General features: G+C 42.3%; 1 protein-coding gene and 1 non-coding gene across 2 annotated transcripts; one reads left to right on the top strand and one right to left on the bottom strand.

Annotated features, from left to right (window-relative positions):
* Positions 1-898: 898 nt before the first annotated feature.
* snx27a (sorting nexin 27a) lies at positions 899-15,487 on the top strand. Its single transcript, XM_086279998.1, is given in 14 exon segments — positions 899-1,382; positions 4,315-4,540; positions 4,972-5,164; positions 5,406-5,470; positions 6,177-6,281; positions 6,378-6,456; positions 6,741-6,904; positions 8,363-8,452; positions 9,133-9,282; positions 9,949-10,077; positions 10,342-10,401; positions 10,576-10,624; positions 11,089-11,139; positions 11,142-15,487. Coding segments are annotated over 14 exon segments (1,713 nt in total). The 5' UTR covers positions 899-1,071; the 3' UTR covers positions 11,183-15,487.
* Positions 15,488-20,151: 4,664 nt separating this feature from the next.
* trnak-cuu (transfer RNA lysine (anticodon CUU)) lies at positions 20,152-20,224 on the bottom strand. The gene has a single exon. It is a non-coding gene; the product is annotated as a tRNA-Lys (tRNA).
* Between the last annotated feature and the right edge of the window lie 1,481 nt (positions 20,225-21,705).

Below are 21,705 nucleotides of genomic sequence, written 5' to 3'. Positions count from 1 at the left end.
TGCTTCAGGACCTGGACGATTTGCTGTAATTGATGCAATGAATTCTGCTCACTACCAGTAAATCCTGAGGGAGAATGTCCAGCCATCAGATCATGCTCTGAAGTGCAGCTGGGTTTTGCAGCAGGACAAGCATAAAACACACCAACAAGTTCAGCTCTGAATGGCTCAAAAAGGACAAAATTGAGATTTTGGAGTGGCCTAGTCAAAGTCTCAACTTAAAACCATTTGAGATGCTTTGGCATGACTTTAAACGGGTCGTTTAAGCTCACAAACCCTCCAATGTGGGTGAATAAAAACATTTCTGCAAAGAAGAGTGGACAGATTGGACTCCAATCCAATGCTTTTGTGAAAGACTCACAAAATTGCAGTTCTTGCTACCAAGGGTGGCAAAACCAGTATTAGGTTTAGGGGGTGAGTGCAGGGTAAGGTAGGTGTGTTTATTTTTTCTGGTAATAAATGAAATAATTATTTAAAACTTGCATTTTGTGTCTACTCGAGGTTATCTGTAATATTAAAATAATAGAAGAAATCAGAAAAAAGCTAAATATTTTTACAGCACTATATGTGTACATGTCTGATAAAATGCTGTACGTATTTATAATTATAATGTCTTTATTTCTGGATTCCTCTGTAGAATCATAACTAAAATTGTGGGAAAAAAATACATTTATATTTCTCAATAGTGGTTGGGTCCAGTGCCTCTCATCCTTTAACTCCTGCCGTTTGCAAAGTTTGCAGCATCATTTAAATGCAATCACTGGCACTCTTTGTCTGTTAAGATAAAACAGAAAGGGTTTAGTAGAAAATAAAGGGATTAAGAATGCGTTTTAATCAACAACGACATTGTTTCATTCAATGCGTTGAATGGAAACGAGAGTAAACAACACACTTTCGGTGACGCCTCCGGCAGGTCACGTTGCATGGCCGTGTCCCGTGACGCTGCCAGGGGGCGGGTTATCACCAACAGAGTCGGTCTGTGGAGCTAACCTCACAGAGAGGATCGGAGCCCGAGTGTTGTTTTGAATTTGCTGGAAGACGCCGATTTGGAGAGGGGTAGTGCCTGTGAATAAGATGGCGGATGTAGGAGGCGATGAAACTCGGCCCGTTCTCCCTTCGGCATCCCGTAACGGTCCGGTTGTCGGTTCGTCGGCTGGCACCGCGGGCCACGGCGCAGCAATGGTCACATCGGGACCGCGGATGGTCAGGATCGTCAAGTCGGAGTCCGGCTACGGGTTTAATGTCCGCGGTCAAGTGAGCGAAGGAGGACAGCTTCGGAGCATCAACGGGGAGCTGTACGCCCCTCTTCAGCATGTCAGCGCTGTTTTACCCGGAGGTGCTGCGGACCGAGCCGGGATAGTGAAGGGTGACAGGATCCTGGAGGTGTAAGTCAGCTTCTGTCCCTTCCAGTTAGGACGCGGAGTTAGCAATTGGAGCTAGCTACCCAGTTTAGCCTGTGTGGATCCAGTTTCAAGCATGTGTTATTCCGTTTTCGAGGTTTGCTTCTTGTTGCCATTAAAGTAACTCACTAGTTTATTAATTATTCAGCTTTGGAGCGTTTTGACCTGAGTAAATATTTAAGGCTTTAGCTCCGGTGAGATAACTAGAAAGCTAACCAGCTTACATAAGTTGGACAACAGCCTGTGCATGTTGATTAGCTGTAGCTCGCTAGCGAGCCAGGTAGCTAATGTGTTTGGCTAGCTCCTTGCTCAGTGTCAGCTCCAGCGGGAGATGTAGGACGACATTTAGACGACAGTCCACTTTCCACTGCGTTGTCATATGCATAATAGTGTTGATATGTATTCTTAGCCTGTGAAATGACAGAGGATGGCAGTGTTGTCACTCAAATTCAGCATCATATGACAGGAGTGTGTGGTCTTACTTGCTTTCACTAGCTAGCATTCGCACCAGCCGTGCTGTTTACATGGGAAGTTTGAGGTGCTTTCTATTGATTTTTAGGGTTTGCTTTTGTTCTATCGCTATATGTAACCTCGAGTGGGTTTGATATACGTGAAGAGATCATTTTAGAAGTGCTTTTATGTTATCTATCGTGCCAGCATTCGTCAAGTCTGCTTTCAAGTCTCTTTCCATTTATTAGCGTTCGGTGAAACACTGCTTCCCTTTGAGTCATAGCTGGCATTTAAATGTAACAGGAAATGTGTCCATACACAGAACCTGTAATAATGTCAGCCAAGTGAACAAATCTACAAGCAGGAATGTAAAGCCCTGGCCTTCAGTAAAACCTGAAGTGTTAATGGTAATAGAGCAGTTCTTACAAACTTTTTTGCTTACGTTTAAAATCAGTGTTTAGTTAGTGTGAGTAGTGTTGATGTCACTTGACAGTGGAGCAATAAAGCTGTCTTAGAAAAAGGAAGAACAGAAACGGTAAAGAAGGAACACTGCTCTCACTTCCATTTGCTGAGGCATCAGCATGTTGTTTTCCGTTGGGTTTTTTTATTTTTTTTGTTTTTTTTACTCATTAGTTCTTTCTGCTGTCATATGATAGCGGCAATACTTATCATGTGACCTGTTAACCCGTTTGACCATTTTGCAAAAAAAAAAGCCTCATAACTGGACTTCAGCCGGTTAAATATGTTAGTTGTCAGCATTTTACTTAGCAAACAAAGAAAGCCAGCAATGTACTTTATTTACAGTAAGCAGCTCAGGTGGTGTTTCTTGTCTGAGTGTATCACTACTGCCTGAGTGAGCATAGTTGTTTTGTTTTTTTCATGATTTCCTTAAAAGACAAGAAAAAGGGGAAACAAATAAAAATGACCTTGCTTCGCCCTTGTGTGTGTTTTTAGAAGATAATGCTGTGTTCAGTAAAGTTCAACTTGTAAAACATTATATAACCAGGAAGTGAAACTAGTGATCGACAACCTCTTTTGCGAGAGCATCCTGGGCCCACATAAGCACCGTTAACCTGGTACGGTTTTCTGAGGTGGGAGAAACCAGAGCAGCTGGGGAAAAACCCACAGAATCATGGGCAGAACATGAAAACTCCCCACGGGTTTGAACCTATGACTCTGTACTCAGAGTGTAAACCACTGTGCCTCCCAGCTGCCAAATTAGGGGATCAGTTGACTGTTAATCAGTGAGCTTTTATCAGTTTTCACCAGCGACTTTATTTTACAGTAAAGAGTAACAAGTGGAATGGCTGATAAAAAATATAATTAATAACAGTAAAAGCCTGCAAGACACACATATCTGCTCGCATATAATTATTTTATATTATTATTTCTTTATTATTGTTAGTATTATTTTTAGCTCTGAGTAATATTTCATCAAACAGTTTCACTAAGCAATTAAAAGTATTAATACTGTTTTTATTTCTGCCTTAGCCAAATTTACATTGTAGTCATGACGACAGTTTCACCCTTTTGGTTCTGTCCCACCCTTAATTTGGCTTTTCACTCAAACAACTCAGATCAGCTCCCCCCATCACCCCACTCCAAATCTTCTTCTGTTAACTATTATGTACACCCCTTCTTTTTCTGTATGTTTAACTTCCTATTTTAAGTCAGTGACACTACACAGATAAATGCTACGTCTAACATGGCAATCAATGGGCAGGCCTACGCCTACACTTTTCTTCGCCCCCTCCTTTTCAGTGTCTGTCCCACAGTTTCTCATTGGAAGATTAGCAAAGACACCTGATGCTTGTGCCATCTGCTCTCAGCGAAGTCAAAAAGGCACCAGGAGAAAAAGGACATGGGAGCCAACCTAATTGCTTAAGCCTCACAGCCTTGTGTTAGTAAATGGGGAACAATGGGCTAATATTACCAGACAGTATGTTAGGACAGTGCGTACATTAGCAGCTAAAAGAGTACCAGTTTTATTCGAATGATGTATAGATTATACTGTGTTACTGTAATCCCAGCTGCATTGATCTGTAGCAGTAGTGACTGCATTAAGTGCATCAGTTATCAGCTGCGACATAACCAGCCCGCACCAAGTGCAGTTTATCTATCAGTGTGGTCGTTTCTCACATTCCAAATCCCTTCGGTCAAAGCTTTTTTTAAAGTTTGTTTCGTACCAGTCTAGCTTTAAATTTAACTGCTTATAATAGTGACCGGTCCTTTTTTTCTTTTGGAAGATGCATTGATTTATTGTATAGAATTGGAATCTGGAGAGAGTTTAATATCTCTCCAGAGGTATTTTTAAATGCTTTGAATTGTATCCGTCATTCCCTTTTTTGTAGAGAGTTGAATGAACTTCCAATTCAAATATAGTCTGAATGTGTGAGAACAAGTCAGAGCTGCTTGTTCCTCCCCTTTGCCTCATGTTTCTCCTGCGCTCTTTCTCTCTTTTTTCTAGTAATGGCGTGAACGTGGAAGGTGCAACTCATAAGCAGGTGGTGGACCTGATCCGTGCTGGGGAGAAGGAGCTGGTTCTGGCTGTGCTGTCTGTTCCACCTCAGGAGGCTGACGGTTTGGAAGGAGGAGAGGAAGTCCAGCCCAACTACGACTACAGTGACAAGCAGGCCGTGCCCATTTCTATTCCCACATACAAGCACGTAGAACAGCATTCCGAGAGGTTTGTGGTAAGTGCTGATTTGACAGTTGACATGTTTCCGCCTGGGACTGGGCTTCTCTGGAAGGGTGGAGAGGGCGGCCACGAGTGTGTGTGTTTGCCTGATTTTTAAAATACTTTTGGACCTGTCCGTCTTCAGTTTTAAGTGGAATAACATGTTTGAGCTTAAGCGTTCGATCTAAAGACAGTTCTTAAAGATCTTTCAACCCATCTCACCTCAGGAGGTGGTCCGTCCTCCCAAGGCAGCTGTAGAGGCAACACTGTTACCTTAAATTCTTTCTTGAAAAAAACAAAACAGAAGAAACGGCTTCCTGTGGTTGCTCTAAACATGTTTTTTAATGCTGTGGTAGAAAGAAAACTTTTAACCCTCTGATGCAATCATTTCCTTCTCTCGGTCTTCTCTAAAGTTGCTTCATGTTTTGTTTTTTTTAATGCATCTAGGTATACAATGTGTATATGTCAGGGAGGCAGCTGTGTTCAAAACGCTATCGTGAGTTTGCCATCCTGCACCAGAACCTGAAAAGGGAATTCTCCAACTTCAACTTCCCAAAGCTTCCTGGTAAATGGCCCTTCTCCCTATCAGAACAGCAGCTGGATGCACGACGTAGAGGCTTGGAGGAATATCTCGAGCGAGGTAAGATGATTTGGACAGATCACTAGCTCTTCTGTCCCAGAAGAATTAAATGTATTTAAATATTGAATATGTAGTTAGGATGGAAAATACACCATGCACCCACTGTTATTAGTTTTCTAAATTACACAGTAAATCTAAACACTGGATTCATAGTGTTATTTAGCTGCCCTTTGTTTATTTTATTTACCTTGATTTAATATATTGCTCGCCATTTTTCTTTTCCCTTCCTATTCGTCTCTAGTGTGCTCTGTGCGGGTGATTGGGGAGAGTGACATCATGCAGGAGTTTCTCTCGGAATCAGATGAGGTATGCATCTCGTGCATTATTGTTGTAGCAATGCGACTTTTTATTCTGGGTGTTGAAATATTGTGGGTTGAACTTTCTTTTCCTACCAAACTGTTAGGACTTGTGACTTTCTGAATTGGCACAGTGCTCAACAGTCCATTTTTTGTTTATTATATTATATTATCAGATATGTACTATCTTAGTTAGAGATTTAATTTCCGAAGATGTTATTGTTTGTATTCCATAATTATAGGAATTCAAACTCAAAAATGGAGGGGGGGTTTCAGCATTGGATCTGACTCCAAGTCTCTTAAGCTGTATTTAAACTGTTCTGGCCTATTTTGAGAATCATTTAGTATCATTTAGCTTTCACTGGTTAAAGGGAGCTTAGTTGAGAGCTGTGTTGGCCAGTGACGCAGGCTGGAAATTGGTTACCTTGCTGGTGTTTTAAGGAAGTGCAGCAGCAAAACAAATACCAATGCACTGATGTAATCCCACATTTAAAGAAGCGCAATTTGGGGGATTAAGACTTCTTGCCGATTGTAAGTCTTGTTTGGCTATGGCTTGTTGGTTTTTTGTTTGTGTTTTTTAATCCACAAGTACTTAGTGGTAACTTAGAACAAACAAAGGCTTGCATATTCAAACAAGCACGTACAAAGCCTCATTAATCCACTGGGGTAAACACAGCTCTACAGCTGTTCTCATTCTGTTTGGCTTCACTGTACAGAACTACAACGGCGTGTCAGATGTAGAACTGCGGATAGCCCTACCAGACAAGACCACCATCTCCGTCAGAGTCCGTAAGAACAGTACCACAGACCAGGTGTATCAGGTAAGACCACTCCCAGTTGTACAGCTATATTGTACAATATTTTCCATCAGTGTTTTTTTCCCCACAACTAACTGATGTTGTGTTGATCTTCTGTAGGCATTAGTGATGAAGGTTGGGATGGACAGTATTATGGCGAGCTACTTTGCTCTGTTTGAAGTTATCAACCACTCCTTTGGTAAGAGCTGCACGTGTGTTTGTTGCACTTCACATGGAAAGATGTCTGACCTTTTTTTCACATTCTCTCCTGTTTAATTTGCACATCCTGTTTCGGGGGTTTATGACATGACCACTAAAAATAAATAAAACCCTCTGAATTTAAATCACTGGGCCTCTGGGTATATGAGTAATCATGGGCAGCAAGGGCAGGTATTTTGGTATAGGTTACTAGTATGTTGGGGGTTTTTTTAAGTAACAAACCCCGTTCATCACCCTTCTCCTTCTACTCGGTTTTTGTTGCAGTGCGGAAGCTGGCGCCTAACGAGTTTCCCCACAAGCTATATGTGCAGAACTACACGTCGGCCGTCCCGGGGACCTGCTTAGCACTCCGCAAATGGTTGTTCAGCTTCCAGGAGGAGGAGTTGCTCAGAGACAATCCGCTGGCACTGCACTACTGCTTTCACCAGGTAATAACAGTAATTGGATTCCTCTTGCCGTGGATTTCGGGGAGCTGAACACAGTGATTTGATTCAGAGTTTATTCTTCTGAGCTGAAAATGCTTAAACCTATTGAGGGAAAGTTGGTCAATTACACTGCTGATTTACACTAAACTGATCATACTGGTCTCAGTGGCTTCATAGTGTAGTGGTTTACACATTGGCCTAACGAGCAAAAGATCCCTGGATTGGTCCTGACATGCAGGGAATGTTCAGGGCCAGACTTGAGCCTGGATCCCTGCTGCAGCCTTTAGCATAAAGGTCACTTGCTCAACCAGGTGAGCTACTGTGGCACCTGCTAGCTGCTTTCTCACTTTGTGATGACTGAATTATTTCTAGCTTAGGAGTATTTTCTGTTATAATTCTGGACACAGACTATAACAGAAGCCTTTACCTATAATGTCACCCTAATAAAAGAGCGCTCGGAGATATCATACTTCTTCCGAGGCTGAAAAATTCCCTTCACAAGATGGGTGAATGGAGTCTCTGTCTTTTTTTCCTTTTCCTGAGGACATCAAGATGATCCCCAGGTTCTTCTTCTTTCAGCTAAATATGCGTTTATGGAGATACGATGTGAAATGTCCATTTTTGCCTTGTCTTACAATGTTATTAAAATGTCTGGATCCAGATCTGGGTCGACACCCAAAGTTAATAATTTCTCAGCTGGTCAAAGCCCCACCTCGGGTCAGTTTTCATGCAAATACATCCACAAAAACCTCCACAGTTTTTCAAGTAGAAGAGGTGAACTTGAGAAAAATACTCCTCATTTAAATTCACTAAAATTAGCTTCAGTACCCACCTACAGGCTGTCCACTGACCAGTAAAGGTCACTAGCTGAAGCATGATAAGCATGCAAAGTTCAGCAGTGACCCATTAAAGCGTGCCTCATGAAAAAGAATCACACCAGTGTGTGCGAACCTGCAATAACTCCATGACTTTTGTGGGGTTTGTCCAAGGGGGCAAAGCTGGGAACACAATGGTGACATATCACCCACTAAGCTGGTAAAGATTGTTATATCAGTGAAAAGCTGTTTTTTACACACACAGTTATGAAGTACACTTTCATTTATTTGTACCTGGCAAATATAACTCTAATATTCTCACACTCTCAGAAGACAGCTGAGAGAGAGGCTGAACAGTTGGTGCACAGCTGCCTGCTGCAGCCAGAAATGACGCTGTGAGACGAGAGTGAACCAAAGCATTAAAGTTATGGGCTAGGAGGCTGAAAGTCATTCAATAAAATATATAGAAATGCATTGTGACTGCCTAAAAATGCACATACGTAATTTTTACGGTCATTGTTTGAATTTTCTCACACAAGGGAGAATGTCTTCATGATGAATGGCCTTAATGTATATATGTGTTTATATTTTATGACCTTAAATGATAAATGTTGTGTCTCCCCATCCCCTCTCCCTGTTCGTGTAGGCACTGGATGATGTGAAGAAGGGATTCATAAAAACAGAGGACAAATCCTACCAGCTGCAGAAACTGGCAGAGCAGCGCAAGATGGCCACGGTCAGTACCACAGACCAGTCTTTGTTCAGGAAGGGGATTGGAATAAGTACACTTTGTGCCTGCTGACCAGCGCTATCACCAAAACACTACCAAATAAAAATGGACAGTCTCAGAAGCCTTTCACACTTCAGAATTCTTCCCTCTGTGGTGTAAAGAGAGATAAAGGAATTGGGTGTATTTGAATATTTGTTGAACATTAACTGAAAGTGGCATGTGTGTAAATTTGGATGACATTCGCAGCTATGTTACTGCTTTCACGCAGCATTTCTGAGGCTTTGAATGTCAGCCTTAGAAGGAAAAAGGTTCATTTATTTGTTCATTCACGTGTCGACAAGCAATCTAATAGCTCCAAATGTTAGGAAGTATTCAGCATGGTTTTCTAAACTTAAAACGAAATAAAAAGCAGAAAAATTACATATACTTTACTTGGATCTACAGCCGTGTTTGTATGACAGAGACACGTGGACGTGAGTGCAGTGTTATAGTTCATCCACATTGTGAGTCAGTCTTCACAGCTCAAACTGCAAGCTCTTCTGAGACCGTCAGCTCAAATGTGTTAACAATAAAAAAATAGCATTGTCACATCAGTAATGAGATTTCTCATAAGTTAACTTCTTTCCTTAGTGTGTTCTGTGGAGGAAAATAAAGTTGACTGTTACTTTTCCTCTATAATACCGTAGTACCTGAGTCTATTGCGGACATGCGAGGGCTACAACGAGGTGGTCTTCCCCCACTGCTCTTGTGACTCCAGAAGGAAGGGCCACGTCATCACAGCGATCAGCATCAATCACTTCAAGTTGCATGCTTGCACTGAGGACGGCACGCTGGAGGTGAGCATTTAAATAGATAACGTTTTATATTTTTAAGCTAAACGTCAATGCAGTGCTCCCTCGCTAGTACGCGGTTCACCTTTTGCGGCCTCGCTGTTTCGCAGATTTTTTTTGGTGCAATTTTGCATGCTTTGTTTTTTTTGTTTGTTTGTTTTTTTACAGCGCATTGTGTTCTGCGTCCTGATTGGCTGTAGAGCATTGTCAGTCAATCTCGTGCCGTATCTCCTGCACAGTACAGAATGTCAAATTTACATACATCTTCGATCGCTAGCAGTGTGACTCTGAAGTGTTGTACTGTATGTTTGTAAGTTTTCTCCCCAACACGCAACACTGTCGACGAAATGTTGTCACCTTCGGGTGCCTTTGGTTTCATTCTATAATACTGGACTTATTTTTCTACAAGGTTTGAACTTTGAGAGTGTTTAAACAAGAGATAGAAATGTGAACATGTTCATGCCTGTCTGAGAAAAGTGTATAAAGTGTGTAGTGGGGTTTTTTACAGCCTTATAACATCTATAATTATTGTAAAAAATAAAGTTGGCTACTTCGCGGATTTCACTTATTGCGGGTTATTTTTAGAACGCAACTCCCGCGATAAACGAGGGACCACTGTATAGATTTCTGTGCATGGAGCTTAACTTCTATCATCTCTTGTTTCTCTCTCAGAACCAGGTAATAGCTTTTGAGTGGGGGGAGATGCAGCGCTGGGACACGGACGAGGAGGGGATGGCTTTCTGCTTTGAGTATGCCAGAGGAGAAAAGAAACCTCGCTGGGTCAAGATCTTCACTCCGTATGTAAGTGTACACTCAAGTGTGCCATTCTCTGGTTTTTTTGTTGTGTTAGCAGCTTTTAGAGTGACACACCTTGATGGGAACAAACGCTTAATAAATAGGAAAATCCCCGATTTATTAATCAACCCACTTTCCTTCACGTGTAATAAAATCTTTAGTAATGAGAAGCAGGAAAAGTAAACAGAAACATGACTTTTACACAGTGACTCTCCTAATTGTGGTGTATTAGAAGCCTGGATTACAATAACGTCTACTTTTTCCTCCCAGTTCAACTACATGCACGAGTGCTTTGAGCGGATCTTTTGTGAGCTGAAGTGGAGGAAACAGGTAAGAACCACTCCTTTCCTCTTTCATTCTGGGAAGCATGCAACTCTATGCCAGCTTCGGTTTTCTAAACATAGCCTGTTCTTGTATTCTATTTAAATCCAGGAGCCTTTCTTTAGTCTTTGCTTTAAAATGATTAGTCTTATATTTCTGGTGTATTGATTTCTTTGCTCTCAGGTTGAGGAAGAAGCGTCTGATAAAGACAACAAAAACTGCAGCAACAACGGTAAGCAGTAAGCGTTTGTTTGTGCTCCTTTTTGCCCTCAATTCAAAGAGATAAACAGCATCACTGAAAGATTAGAGCCTCCAATTTGATCAGAGGCAAATCATAAAGAAATTTGCATTCAGATCTGGTACGGAGTTATGTTTTGATTGATGGCACACATCAGGCGGCATGAATTATGCAAAAAACAAAGGAATCCAATATGACAGAAGTTAAAATGTCAAGGGCAGGGATAAGATTTAATGCATGCTTTTATTTTTGTGCATTATGGTAAAAGTTTACGTGAAATGTAATGAAATATGGACAAGAGACCACAAAGGCAGGAGGATAACAGACAGCTGAGGCCTGAGAAAGCTGAGGACATTCAGATAAGAGGCCTTCAGGATGCTGCACGGGGACTGTGCAGTAATTAATTCACACCGTCTTCAAACTTCCTCCTATTCTGAATCGTCTTATCTATGTTGCAGAGTTTCTGCCTCCTCTGGAGACGCAGCAGAAGGGATGGCGCCACCTAGGGGGAGAGATTGCAACTTCCTAAAGCCGTCACTTGTCATCACTTGAACTAAAACTGGTCCACTTGCATCATCACAGCCACCCCAGAGAGAGCCCATCGACAAACACAGTACTGAGTGACAGACTCGAGGCGAACCCTGCCCCAAAAACAAACTGGAAGTGACCGACTTGGGAAATTGGATTATTAACACTTGCCGAACCCAGGGGGACACACACATGTAGACACACACATGAAAACAGTAGGAAGAGCATCGAAAGAAGATAAACAAGAGCCAACTTTCACGTCACTTATTAGATCCTCCATAGTGTAACTGTTGTTTTCCTCCATGCATCTGCCCCATGATGTGAGGCAAGACATGAGAGAATTCTCACCACAGCGTGTGATTGGTCAGGGTCACCACAGCGCGAAGGGAGCGCCGCAGTGAAACGCCGCTTGTCGAGAGAGCTGACAGTCCAGAATTGAGGTTGCGACGTTCGGTTTTTCCAACAGGACCCATCCAGATCCCGCGGCGGTGACCTTGTCTGCTGAACTGAGCTGAGATGAAAATAATAATGGAGGGAAACAGAAAAAAGTTCGGTGGTTCTTTCACGGTTGTGATAAAGGACGAAAGTAAAATCATCCTTTACGCCGATGCTGGACATTAACACAGAAGTTGTGTTTTATGTCTCTGGAGTCCTCTGTTTCATCAGAAATCATAAACGGCACAAATGTAACTACATGAAACGGATGTTGAGAGAATGTGTTTGTAATTATTTGTATGTTTAACAATCTTACTTCTGATAAAATATAGATTAATATAAGAGCTGTAATAACTGGTTTCTTGAGATAACACAGTGAAACGCTAACTGAATTTCATTCGAGATGCTATAACTAATTTCCATTTTTCACCTTGACTACAGAGCAACATCTGTTGGCAGTCAGCCCGTTAATGTTAGTATGGCTACCCCCCCCCCCCAGTGTGTGTTTTGTTGTGGTGAATTTTGCAGGGCTTGGAAGCTGAGGAGAGGAGGCGTTCTCATTTTTAGCTCTGTGCAGGAGTAATTTCTGGAAGAAAAGGTTGACGGGCCAAAGCGTTTGTTTGTTTGTTTTAAATTTCACACCTTTATATGTGGGCTGTCTTGTCGACAGATTGTCAAGGCGAACAGGGAGTTTTGATTGTAATGCCTGCAGTTACCTGAGCAGGCAGCAGGGAGCAGCAGAGCATACGTATGAGGAGTCTTCTCAGACTTTCCTAAAGACCGATGCCTCTGGCTCTGTAACTCACCCAAAAGTATCACTCCACTGCAATTTGTCCATTAACCAAGAGTCAGGAGGATAGATGGGGTGTGTGCACGTGTGCTGCAGAAAGTAGATGGTGCATAAGGTTGTGTGAGCCATCAGCATACATAGCAGTGCAGTCATCTGTCCCCCTCCTGCTGCACCTAAATGAATACAGTATTAGTTGTGTATGTGTCAATGTAATATAATATAATTTCGTGATTATTTTACAGTTCAGGTTTACTTGTGTTTCTCTTTATCTCTGTCAAAGTCGGATTTTACTCTTCTCTCACCTGAAATATGTAGAAAGCAGATTTACATGTTGACAAGAAAGAAAAATCACAGATTCTTTCCATACATGTATTGATTTAAGTTTTGTTTAATCTTACCGAGGGCTACTAGTTTATCTTGGCATTGGGTGGGGAAAAAAAAGCCAAAAAAACCCCTGAAACTGACACTAATTTTTGGAGCGCGGGTCCAAGTTTTCCTTTACGCTGAAGTTGAAATTAGTTGAAACAGTTCAAATTAGGTTTCGGCTATATAATTGTTCATTTTAGGCCTAGGTTTTAGCCGTATATTTGTTCTCAGTCGGTTACCTTGGGGCATGTTTGTGTGCTGTGCCAGAGTGTGTCCTCTGTGTTTATCATTGACATTGCTGATAAGCTTTTAGGCTCTGATTGGCCGCGTCTGATGAGCTGCCGGTGTCAGAGCCAGCAAATGAAGATGGGGGTTTTGTATCTGTACGACAGCAGAGACGCCAGACAGATGGAGACAAATGGGGAAGCGTCTCCTATTGTCTAGCAAACATTCCTTGCCGCTCACATGCTTTTTCAGCGTAGCGCACATACGCGCACCCCCCCACCCCCAATGCCACCAGTCCAGCTCCCTGCTACTCTCACAAAACTGTTGCAGCCGCACAAAATATTTTAATTGCAGCCCAATTGTTGCTTCTGAGCACAGGCCTCAGTTATACAGGAGTTTATAGAAATACATACCTCAGTGTAGTATCATGTTTGTTTGTTCTTTGCAACACATCACAAGTAGCTAGAATAAGAGGGGGGAAAAACTGCAATGCAGGATGGGCATTTTGACAGGCAGAGTAATAGGCAATTTAGAGATGGATGACATAAGAATCAAAGCTATTCAACCATGATGGGGTTTTTTTTTTTTATTTATTTTGGGGTGGGGGGTATAAGCTAGATTGTGTGCTTGCGTGCAGGTTTGTCTGTCCTCTGCTCGTACTCTCTCCAGGTTGGTCTCCCGTCAGCGCAGGAGATGCGGTTGCCGTGGCAGCACCACGTTGTCTCCACACGCTCAGTGCAGCCTCTGTTCCTTTTATTCCTGTCAGCCAACTGACTCGGTCCTCCCAATAATGTATTCAAAGCGGTGTGTTTTTACTGTTTGATGTTTGTTCTCTGTCCCCGTGGCTCGTGCTGCTGTGAATAGGCTTTTAGAAAGCTGCTGTTTTCCCTGTGGTTTTTTTGTGTTTTTTGTTTAGTTGTTTTTTTGTTTTTGTTTTTTTCCTTTTCTTTTCTCGCTGGTTCGGTTTGTCTTGTCTGCACCAGATGCCATCTTAAGCTCAGTCACAGGCAGGTGTGTGTACCCTGTGAGCTGTTGTCCGTTGGAGACGTTTCTTCTGCGAGCTAAATGTCATAGAAAGCAGCGCGTAGGTGACAGCTAAGAGATGAAGGGAATGTTAAGAAGCATGTCTTTGTACAGTCGATCTGTGTTACTTTCTGTTTGTCAGCGTATTTGCGGTGCCGTGGCCCACCTGGGCTTCAAAGTGAGTATTTAATTATGAAGATGAGATAAAATTTTCACACAGTGCTTAAGCTTTTAACATCCAGCAGGTCACCGGGGACCTGGTTGCGATTTATCTGCATGTTAAACGAGCACATTTCCAGAACCATTAACATTCAGATTAATCCTCATACGTCATTTTTGTCCTCACGGTTCTCCCAATCTGCTTTTTTCCCCGCCATTTGGCTATGCTGTTGTCCCCGTTGTCCTAGCACTAGGTCACCAGCAACCGGGGTGGATTGTAAGAGGTTAACAGATGATGTGAATGCAAACGTGGTGATGGCAGAATAAAAAATGTCCATGCGTGGACTACACACGAGGGCTCAGAAAGTTTGTCTTCATCACTAACCAGCACTGAAACGCTCATCTACATGATACTGTTGCTATAGTAACACATCAGTTTTCTGAGTCTTGTGTGCCAAATCAGTGCTGATTTTCATAACATCTTTCAGTGGCAGATAATATATGAAGGCCTGTTTGTTTGAACGCTGCAGCGTTTCGATTAATCTGTTTGAAGTTTTGATTTATTTTTTGTTTTTTTGACTTCGTCCAGAGGTTATGTTGGTGTCGTCAGCAGCATTTTTCTGTAAACTTGATGTCTTTGGACCTCTGGAATGCACATCTGGGTCAGAGCACATTAGCTGTAGGCTTGTCTGTTTTTAGCTGATGTGTCCTCCCTATGACTAATCTGAAGGGTGGATGTAATTGGTGTTCAAAAAGTGCTGGCCTCCATGTGATTAATTTCTCTTCATTGCTTACAGAGACGGGGGCTTTCCCATTGCAAGCTGACACCGACGTTGATTACAAATCTAAGCCTTGTTGCTATCTCCAGCATAACCTGTAAATAGCTGTTTTAAAAAGTAAAAGAATATTCTTCTGACAAAAAAATAATAATAATGCACTCTTGTTTCTCCAACTCAGAACTTTTTATTTATTTAAAAAAAAAAAAGAAACTATAAAGATTGGGGAAATTATAGTGTACAATGTTAGAGCCACCAGTGATCTTTTTTTTGTGTGTGTGTTTGTGTGCGCGTGTGTGAGTGTGTGTCGAGGAGGGGAACGTTTGTGAAACACACAGAGAAAAGGTGTTTAAAAGAGAAGCGGTGTCTCATTTACTGTATAAAGACATTAACACCTGAGGCTTAAAAAAAAAAGGAAAAATGGAGAGTTTTATATCTAAAATTATCCAGGAAGGTTTACTAACCAGTGTAAGAAAAAGAGAAAAGTTTTGAAAATGTTGTGTAGAGTAATAAATTGTAACAATATTTTAAATAAAGTTATATATTGGGAAAATATCCTATTGATCTGCTTTCTTTTACTCCCCTCAAAACGTACACTCATCAGCATCAACTGTGCCCCGCTGGTGCTGGCTTGGACCCCCTTCTTTTTCATGGCACAGTTTCAGTAAGGCGCTGGAAACATTCCTGACATGATAGCATCACACAGTTGCTTCAGATTTGCAGTAGCCTGAGCTATTGATACAAAGCAGGATGCATCCATGCTTTAATGTGTGTACCTAATTCTGATCCTACCATCTGAATGTCACAGAAGAAATCAAGGTTCAGCACACCAGACAACATTTTTCTAATCTTCTATTAGCCATCTGCTTCAAAGTTTGACATACCGTGCGTTCATAGATGCTATTCTGCGTACCTTGTTTGTATCACGTGGTTATTAGAGTTCCCGTTGCCTTCCTACTAACTTGAAGCAGTCTGGACAATCTCCTGTGACGAGTGGCCTCAACAAGGCATTTTCACCGCCGCTTACTGGATATTTTCTGTTTTTCAGATCATTCTCTGTAAATCCTGGAGATGTTGTGTGGGAAAATCCCAGCAGATCAGCAGTTTCTGAGGTACTGAGATCAGACTGGCACCAACAACCATGCCACATTCAGAGGCCCTAATATCACCTTTCTTCCCCATTCTGATGATCCGTTTGGACTTCAGTAGATTGTCTTCACCATGTCTATATGCCTACATGCACATAGTGGATGCCACAAGACTGGCTGATGTGATTTATAATAAAGAGTAGTTGAACAGGTATACCTAATAAAGTGGCTGGTGAGAGGATAAATTAGCTTCATGGAGTATTTTCACTTGCTGTTAAATGAAATGGCTCTCAGACCGTTCTAGCAGTGTACAGACTCTTCCTGTCTGGTAAGACCTCGCTAATGTGAAGACTGTCCACCTATAAAGACACAGCAGTGCTCATCTCAGACCGATTAACTTGTTGAGGAAAAATATGAGACCACTTGAGAGGCTTTAAATGTCTTCATATTTAGATTAGTCAAAATATTATTCAGGATATATTAACCACATCTATAAGCGTTTCTTTCCTGAGCTGCCCAGCATGCTGCTGTTTCAGGTACATTTCATTCATGCCTTTTATTCATCTCTCAGGCTTACATTAACTGCCCCATTTGGAGGAATAAAACCTGTAATTTTTTTGCGTGTGTAAGTGGTAAGTGATTGTAAGTGGTAAGTTCAGAGCAAAACAGTTTGGCACAGAATGACTGAGTTAAGGGGCTGAAGCTGATCTGACAGCAATTTTTGTCTTTATATGCTGCAGTGGTTACAAAGTGAAGGCAGGCTGTTCACGACGAGGAACAAATGTGACAGTTTGCTGGCAGGAAACATTTCAACAGCTAAGGAGGTCTCGGATGAATAGGAAGTATAATGTCACAACTTTTTGGATTTATTTATAACTGTCTTGTGTGTTTGTCCTCATCTTTAAAAAAACAAACAAAAAAAACCACACATTTGCCTCCAAATTAGCCTCAGGTTTGTAGGAACAGGAGAGGCCCTGTGCAGCATGTTACAAGTCCCAAGGCAGCCACTAACAAGTCCACAGGCACATTATTCTGGCAGAGAAACGAGCACAGTGACATTTTGATGGTCACATGCTGCTCAGATCTTAATGTTGTTCACTGTGCTCAACAGGAGCTGTCGAGGTCCGTTGGGAGGCAGGGGGAGACTTGAGGTGAGGCATTATTCAGACCAAAAAATACAAGGTCTCTTAATGCACCCCGTGGAACGGAGCCCATAAAATGTTGTGTGTATTGGCACTGCTGAGGTGAAAATACTCATCTCATTAGAGCCATCTCACGGGGGCGCTACGTGCTGACTGCAGGCTGCCACCCCTACTTTACCACCTGCCCTCACGACTTCATTTTTCTTATGTCCACCTCCCCAGTTGGTAATGCTCGTTATCTATCACATTTTAATGCTGGCCTGCCATTAATCCTAATTAAGAATATATGAACTGCTACTGGCAGTTTACACAGAATATTTAATACTTAAAAAGATGATTATCTGTAGCCAAAGTTACCAACTGTGCTTGTCATTTAGCTCCGTAGCCTCTGATTTCCTTCTTCTAATCTGAATAATTGTCTTTATTATAGGCCTCATCTGATAATTAATTAAGTGTTGGAACTGACTCCCTAGCAAGCAGTATTATGAGGTTTTTGAAGGTCAAAGTTTATTGAGAGTAATATGCGGTACCTGAAGTTAATGATGGTGAAGATTCCTTAAAAACAAACACTGAGTTGATATTTTGTCAAGAAAATTCTCTAGTTTGACAGTCAAAGGTAAAAACATGTGCTCAAAGACTGTATGAAAGTACAGCGTTCTCTGTTGATATTATTTCTGTTTTATGACTTTTTATATTGCTGTGTTGTAGCACAAAGACATATACAGATAGTTATTTAGAATATTAAGAATTTTAAATAGAATAGAATTCAACTTTATTGTCACTGCACATGTCACAGGTACAAGGCAACGAAATGCAGTTTGCATCCATCCAGAAAGTGCTTTAGCCATGATACAGATATATTACAATATATATTAGCAATAATAATATATTAGTAAGTAAGTATATTACAGAAATGGGTCTATTATGGTATGTTATAATGTACACGGTATGAAGGTATGTTGTGAATATGCTATAAGTATGTACAGGCTGTAGTGGGTACAGGCTATGAACAGGATATAAATATGAAAAACTATACAGAAATGTGAACTATGCAAGTTATAAACAGTTGTAGAATTAAAAATTATCGTATTGTACAGAATGATTATTTATACAGAATTATACAGTAGTGCAGTTAAGATAAGTGAGATATGTGGATAATTTCTACAGAGTGGTTGTGAGTGGTGGTTCAGTCCATGTTATTATTGTGTGTATGAGGGTACAGTTGTCCATTTTGTGTGTGTGTGTGTGTGTGTGTGTAGGTGGTTGTGGGTGTTTGTATGTCCAGTCCATGTGTTTAATGTGAGTCAGATGTCAGGAGTCTGACAGCTGTGGGGAAGAAGCTGTTCCAGTACCTGGTGGTCTTAGTCCGGAGGCTCCTGTAGCGCCTCCCAGAGGGCAGGAGGGTGAAGAGTCCATGTGATGGGTGACTGGGGTCTTTGATGATTTTCCCAGCCGTTTTCAGGCACCGCTTCCTGTAGATGTCCTTTATGGCAGGAAGTGGTTCTCCGGCGATGTGCTGGGCAGTTTTCACGACCCTCTGCAACGCCTTCCAGTCCGAGGCAGAGCAGTTCCCGTACCAGACTGTTGTACAGTTGGTCAGGATGCTCTCGATAGTGCAGCGATTTCACCAGGATGTCTGAGGACAGGTGGGATTGTAGATGAGCAGCGGTTATCCAGCCGGACATGTTGGGGGCGGTTGGTCAGGAAGTCCAGTAACCATTTGCAGATGAGGGAACTGATGGCCAGGTCTGTCAGTTTCCTGATGCGTTGCGAGGGATGGATTGTACTGAACGCTGAACTGAAGTCTATAAACAGCATTCTGGCGTATGTGTTGTTGTTGTCCAGGTGTGAGAGGACAGAGTGCAGTGTGATGGAGACTGCATCCTCTGTGCTCCTGTTCTGACAGTATGTGAATTGGTGGCGGTCCAGGGTGGGGGGGGGGGGAGACAGGATTTGAAGTGTGCTAGGACCAGCTGCTCTAAGCACTTTGTGATGATGGGGGTGAGTGCTACTGGGCGGTAGTCATTGAGGCTAGATGGGTTGGAGTTTTTGGGTATCGGGACGATGGAGGTGGATTTGAAGCAGGCCGGTACCACAGCATGGGCCAAGGACAGGTTGAATATGTCTGTGAGCACTCCTGCAAGCTCCCCAGAACACGCTCTGAGAACACGCCCGGGGATGCCATCAGGACCTGCAGCCTTGTGGACATTGATCCTGCTCAGCACCGCTCCTACATCGGTGGCGGAGAGAGTCAGAGGTTGGTGGCCTGGTGTCATGTCTGCTTTGGTTGTGGTTGTGGGGTTCCCTCGCTCAAAACGAGCATAAAAGTTGTTGAGCTCGCTGAGAAAGGAGACATCAGAGGATGCGGGGGAGGGTTTGGTGGTCCTGTAGTCTGTAATGGTCTGGAGTCCTTGCCACATGCGTCGGGGGTTGGAGTTGGAAAAGTGTTCTTCTACCTTCTTTTTGTAATGGTGTTTGGCTTTTTTGATGCCCTTCTTTAGATTAGCCCTGGCTGTGCTGTAGGCGTGTGCATCTCCTGACCTAATGGTGGTGTTGCGGGCCTTCAGGAGGAGACAAACATCCCGGTTCATCCAAGGCTTCTGGTTGGGGTACATGGTGATCCGTTTCTGGGTGGTAAATGGTAATGGTAAATGGACTGGTTCTTATATAGTGCTTTTAAGATAAGATAAGCTTTATTAGTCCAACAGGTGGGAAATTTGTTTTCTACTCATCTGAGCACTCAAAGCGCTTTATACAACTTGGGCGTTCACCCATTCACACAAGCACATTTTTCTAAGTGCTTTATAGCTAACATTCACACACACTCATACTCCGATGGATGCATCGGAGAGCAATTTGGGGTTAGTATCTTGCCCAAGGATATTTGGCATGCAGACTAGGGGAAGCCAGGAATCGAACCACCAACTTTCCAATCAGTAGATGACCTGCTCTACCACCTGAGCTACAGCCACCCTCAAAAAAATTTCACCGCCCAACGTGGGGCTCGAACCCACGACCCTGAGATTAAGAGTCTCATGCTCTACCGACTGAGCTAGCCAGGCGCTAGACACTGACACTGTCTGTAGTTTTGGAGATGTAATCCAGTACAGATGAGGCATACTGGTCCAGGTCTGTGTGGGTGAACGTATTCCAGTCCGTGTTTTTGAATCTGTCCTGGAGAACTGCGTCTGTCCCCTCTGGCCACACTCTAATTGTCCTCACAGCAGGTTTCACACGTTGGATGAGTGGTGAATACCAAGGTGTGAGGAACAGGGAGAGATGGTCCGATTGTCCAATGTAGGGGAGGGGTGTTGCTTTTCTAGGCTCCAGCCAGGTTGGAATAAACATGGTCTACAGTCTTGTCCCCTCTGGTGTGACAGGAGACATGTTGGTGGAATCTGGGGAGGACTGTCTTTAAGTTTGTGTGGTTGAAGTCGCCAGCAACAATAGAGATTGACAGACAACGTGACTTTCGCGCATTGCATTGTAGGTACAAGTGGCAACAAAATCAAAACACTGCATCAAGCGCTAGCATTTCCAGCACCGGTAATCATTAATTCTGCAGTTTTAATCCCTACTTGCATTTTATTTACCCCAAAAACAGTTATGTACAAAACGATGCACGGCAGGTCCATACAAAGACAGACTTGACGAAAAGGCAAAAAAAAGTATGAGGAAAAAAATCAAAGGAGTGAAAGGGTCAGACCCATACAAGCATACAGAGTGGAGTAAGGACGTTAGCGTGCTGCCCAACTTTCATCACGCACATTATTATTATTATATGGTCCTAAGTGTGAGTGCATACACTCACAAAATGTTTAGTAACTTCAGATCCCTGCAACAAGCCCAGGTCCAGTTTACTTTGGTGATTTGGACTATTCCATTTCACAGCTGTTGTTAGATTTTTTTTCTTTATCTCCTGTACAGGCCAACGCAATCTAATTGTCATTTCAGGTTGTAGTGTTACGCAACATTTTCGGATCTAATAAAAAAAAAAAAGAGTTTCGTAATTCATTCAATTATTGTCTTTATTTATAACTGGCATTATTATTTCATTCTATTATAGAATCTTACAGGAAAGACGCAAAATTGTATTCCATTGTGCTTTATTAGCTGCTTCGGTGAAAAACAAATCAACAATGCAACAAAAAAACCCCAACAACATTGCAAAACAGCATACTGGAAAACAGTTATTCTTCAGCTGATTGCTTCAATACAACACTTGAGCACATATATGCGGGACTTTTCGTGTCTGTTTTGATCTCGCTCTCTCTCTTAACCGATTAAATCTCACTGTGGTAGCAGCTTTAAACTCGGTATGACCCAGGTTGATAGAGGGCGTCCAGTCTGGATTGCATTCCAGCATTTTGTAGGCTGGTTGTCCTACAAAACACAACAAACATTAGCCCGCAAAGCCACTGCGAACAAAGCAGCATAGTGCAACAAATTCAATTAAAATTAAGACTTATTTGTAACCTACATCAACAATTATGTTGTGATAAATTATGTAATAACTACAACAGAAGACTTACCTTTGTGGAAA

This window comes from Aulonocara sp. 'chitande type north' Nkhata Bay, linkage group LG22 (assembly GCF_057382095.1).
Source record: "Aulonocara sp. 'chitande type north' Nkhata Bay isolate Kocher_YH1m ecotype deep benthic linkage group LG22, A_spYH_male_GT1.1, whole genome shotgun sequence".
NCBI classification, from domain to species: Eukaryota; Metazoa; Chordata; class Actinopteri; order Cichliformes; family Cichlidae; genus Aulonocara; species Aulonocara sp. 'chitande type north' Nkhata Bay.
This window is presented reverse-complemented; position numbering and strand designations above follow the sequence as displayed.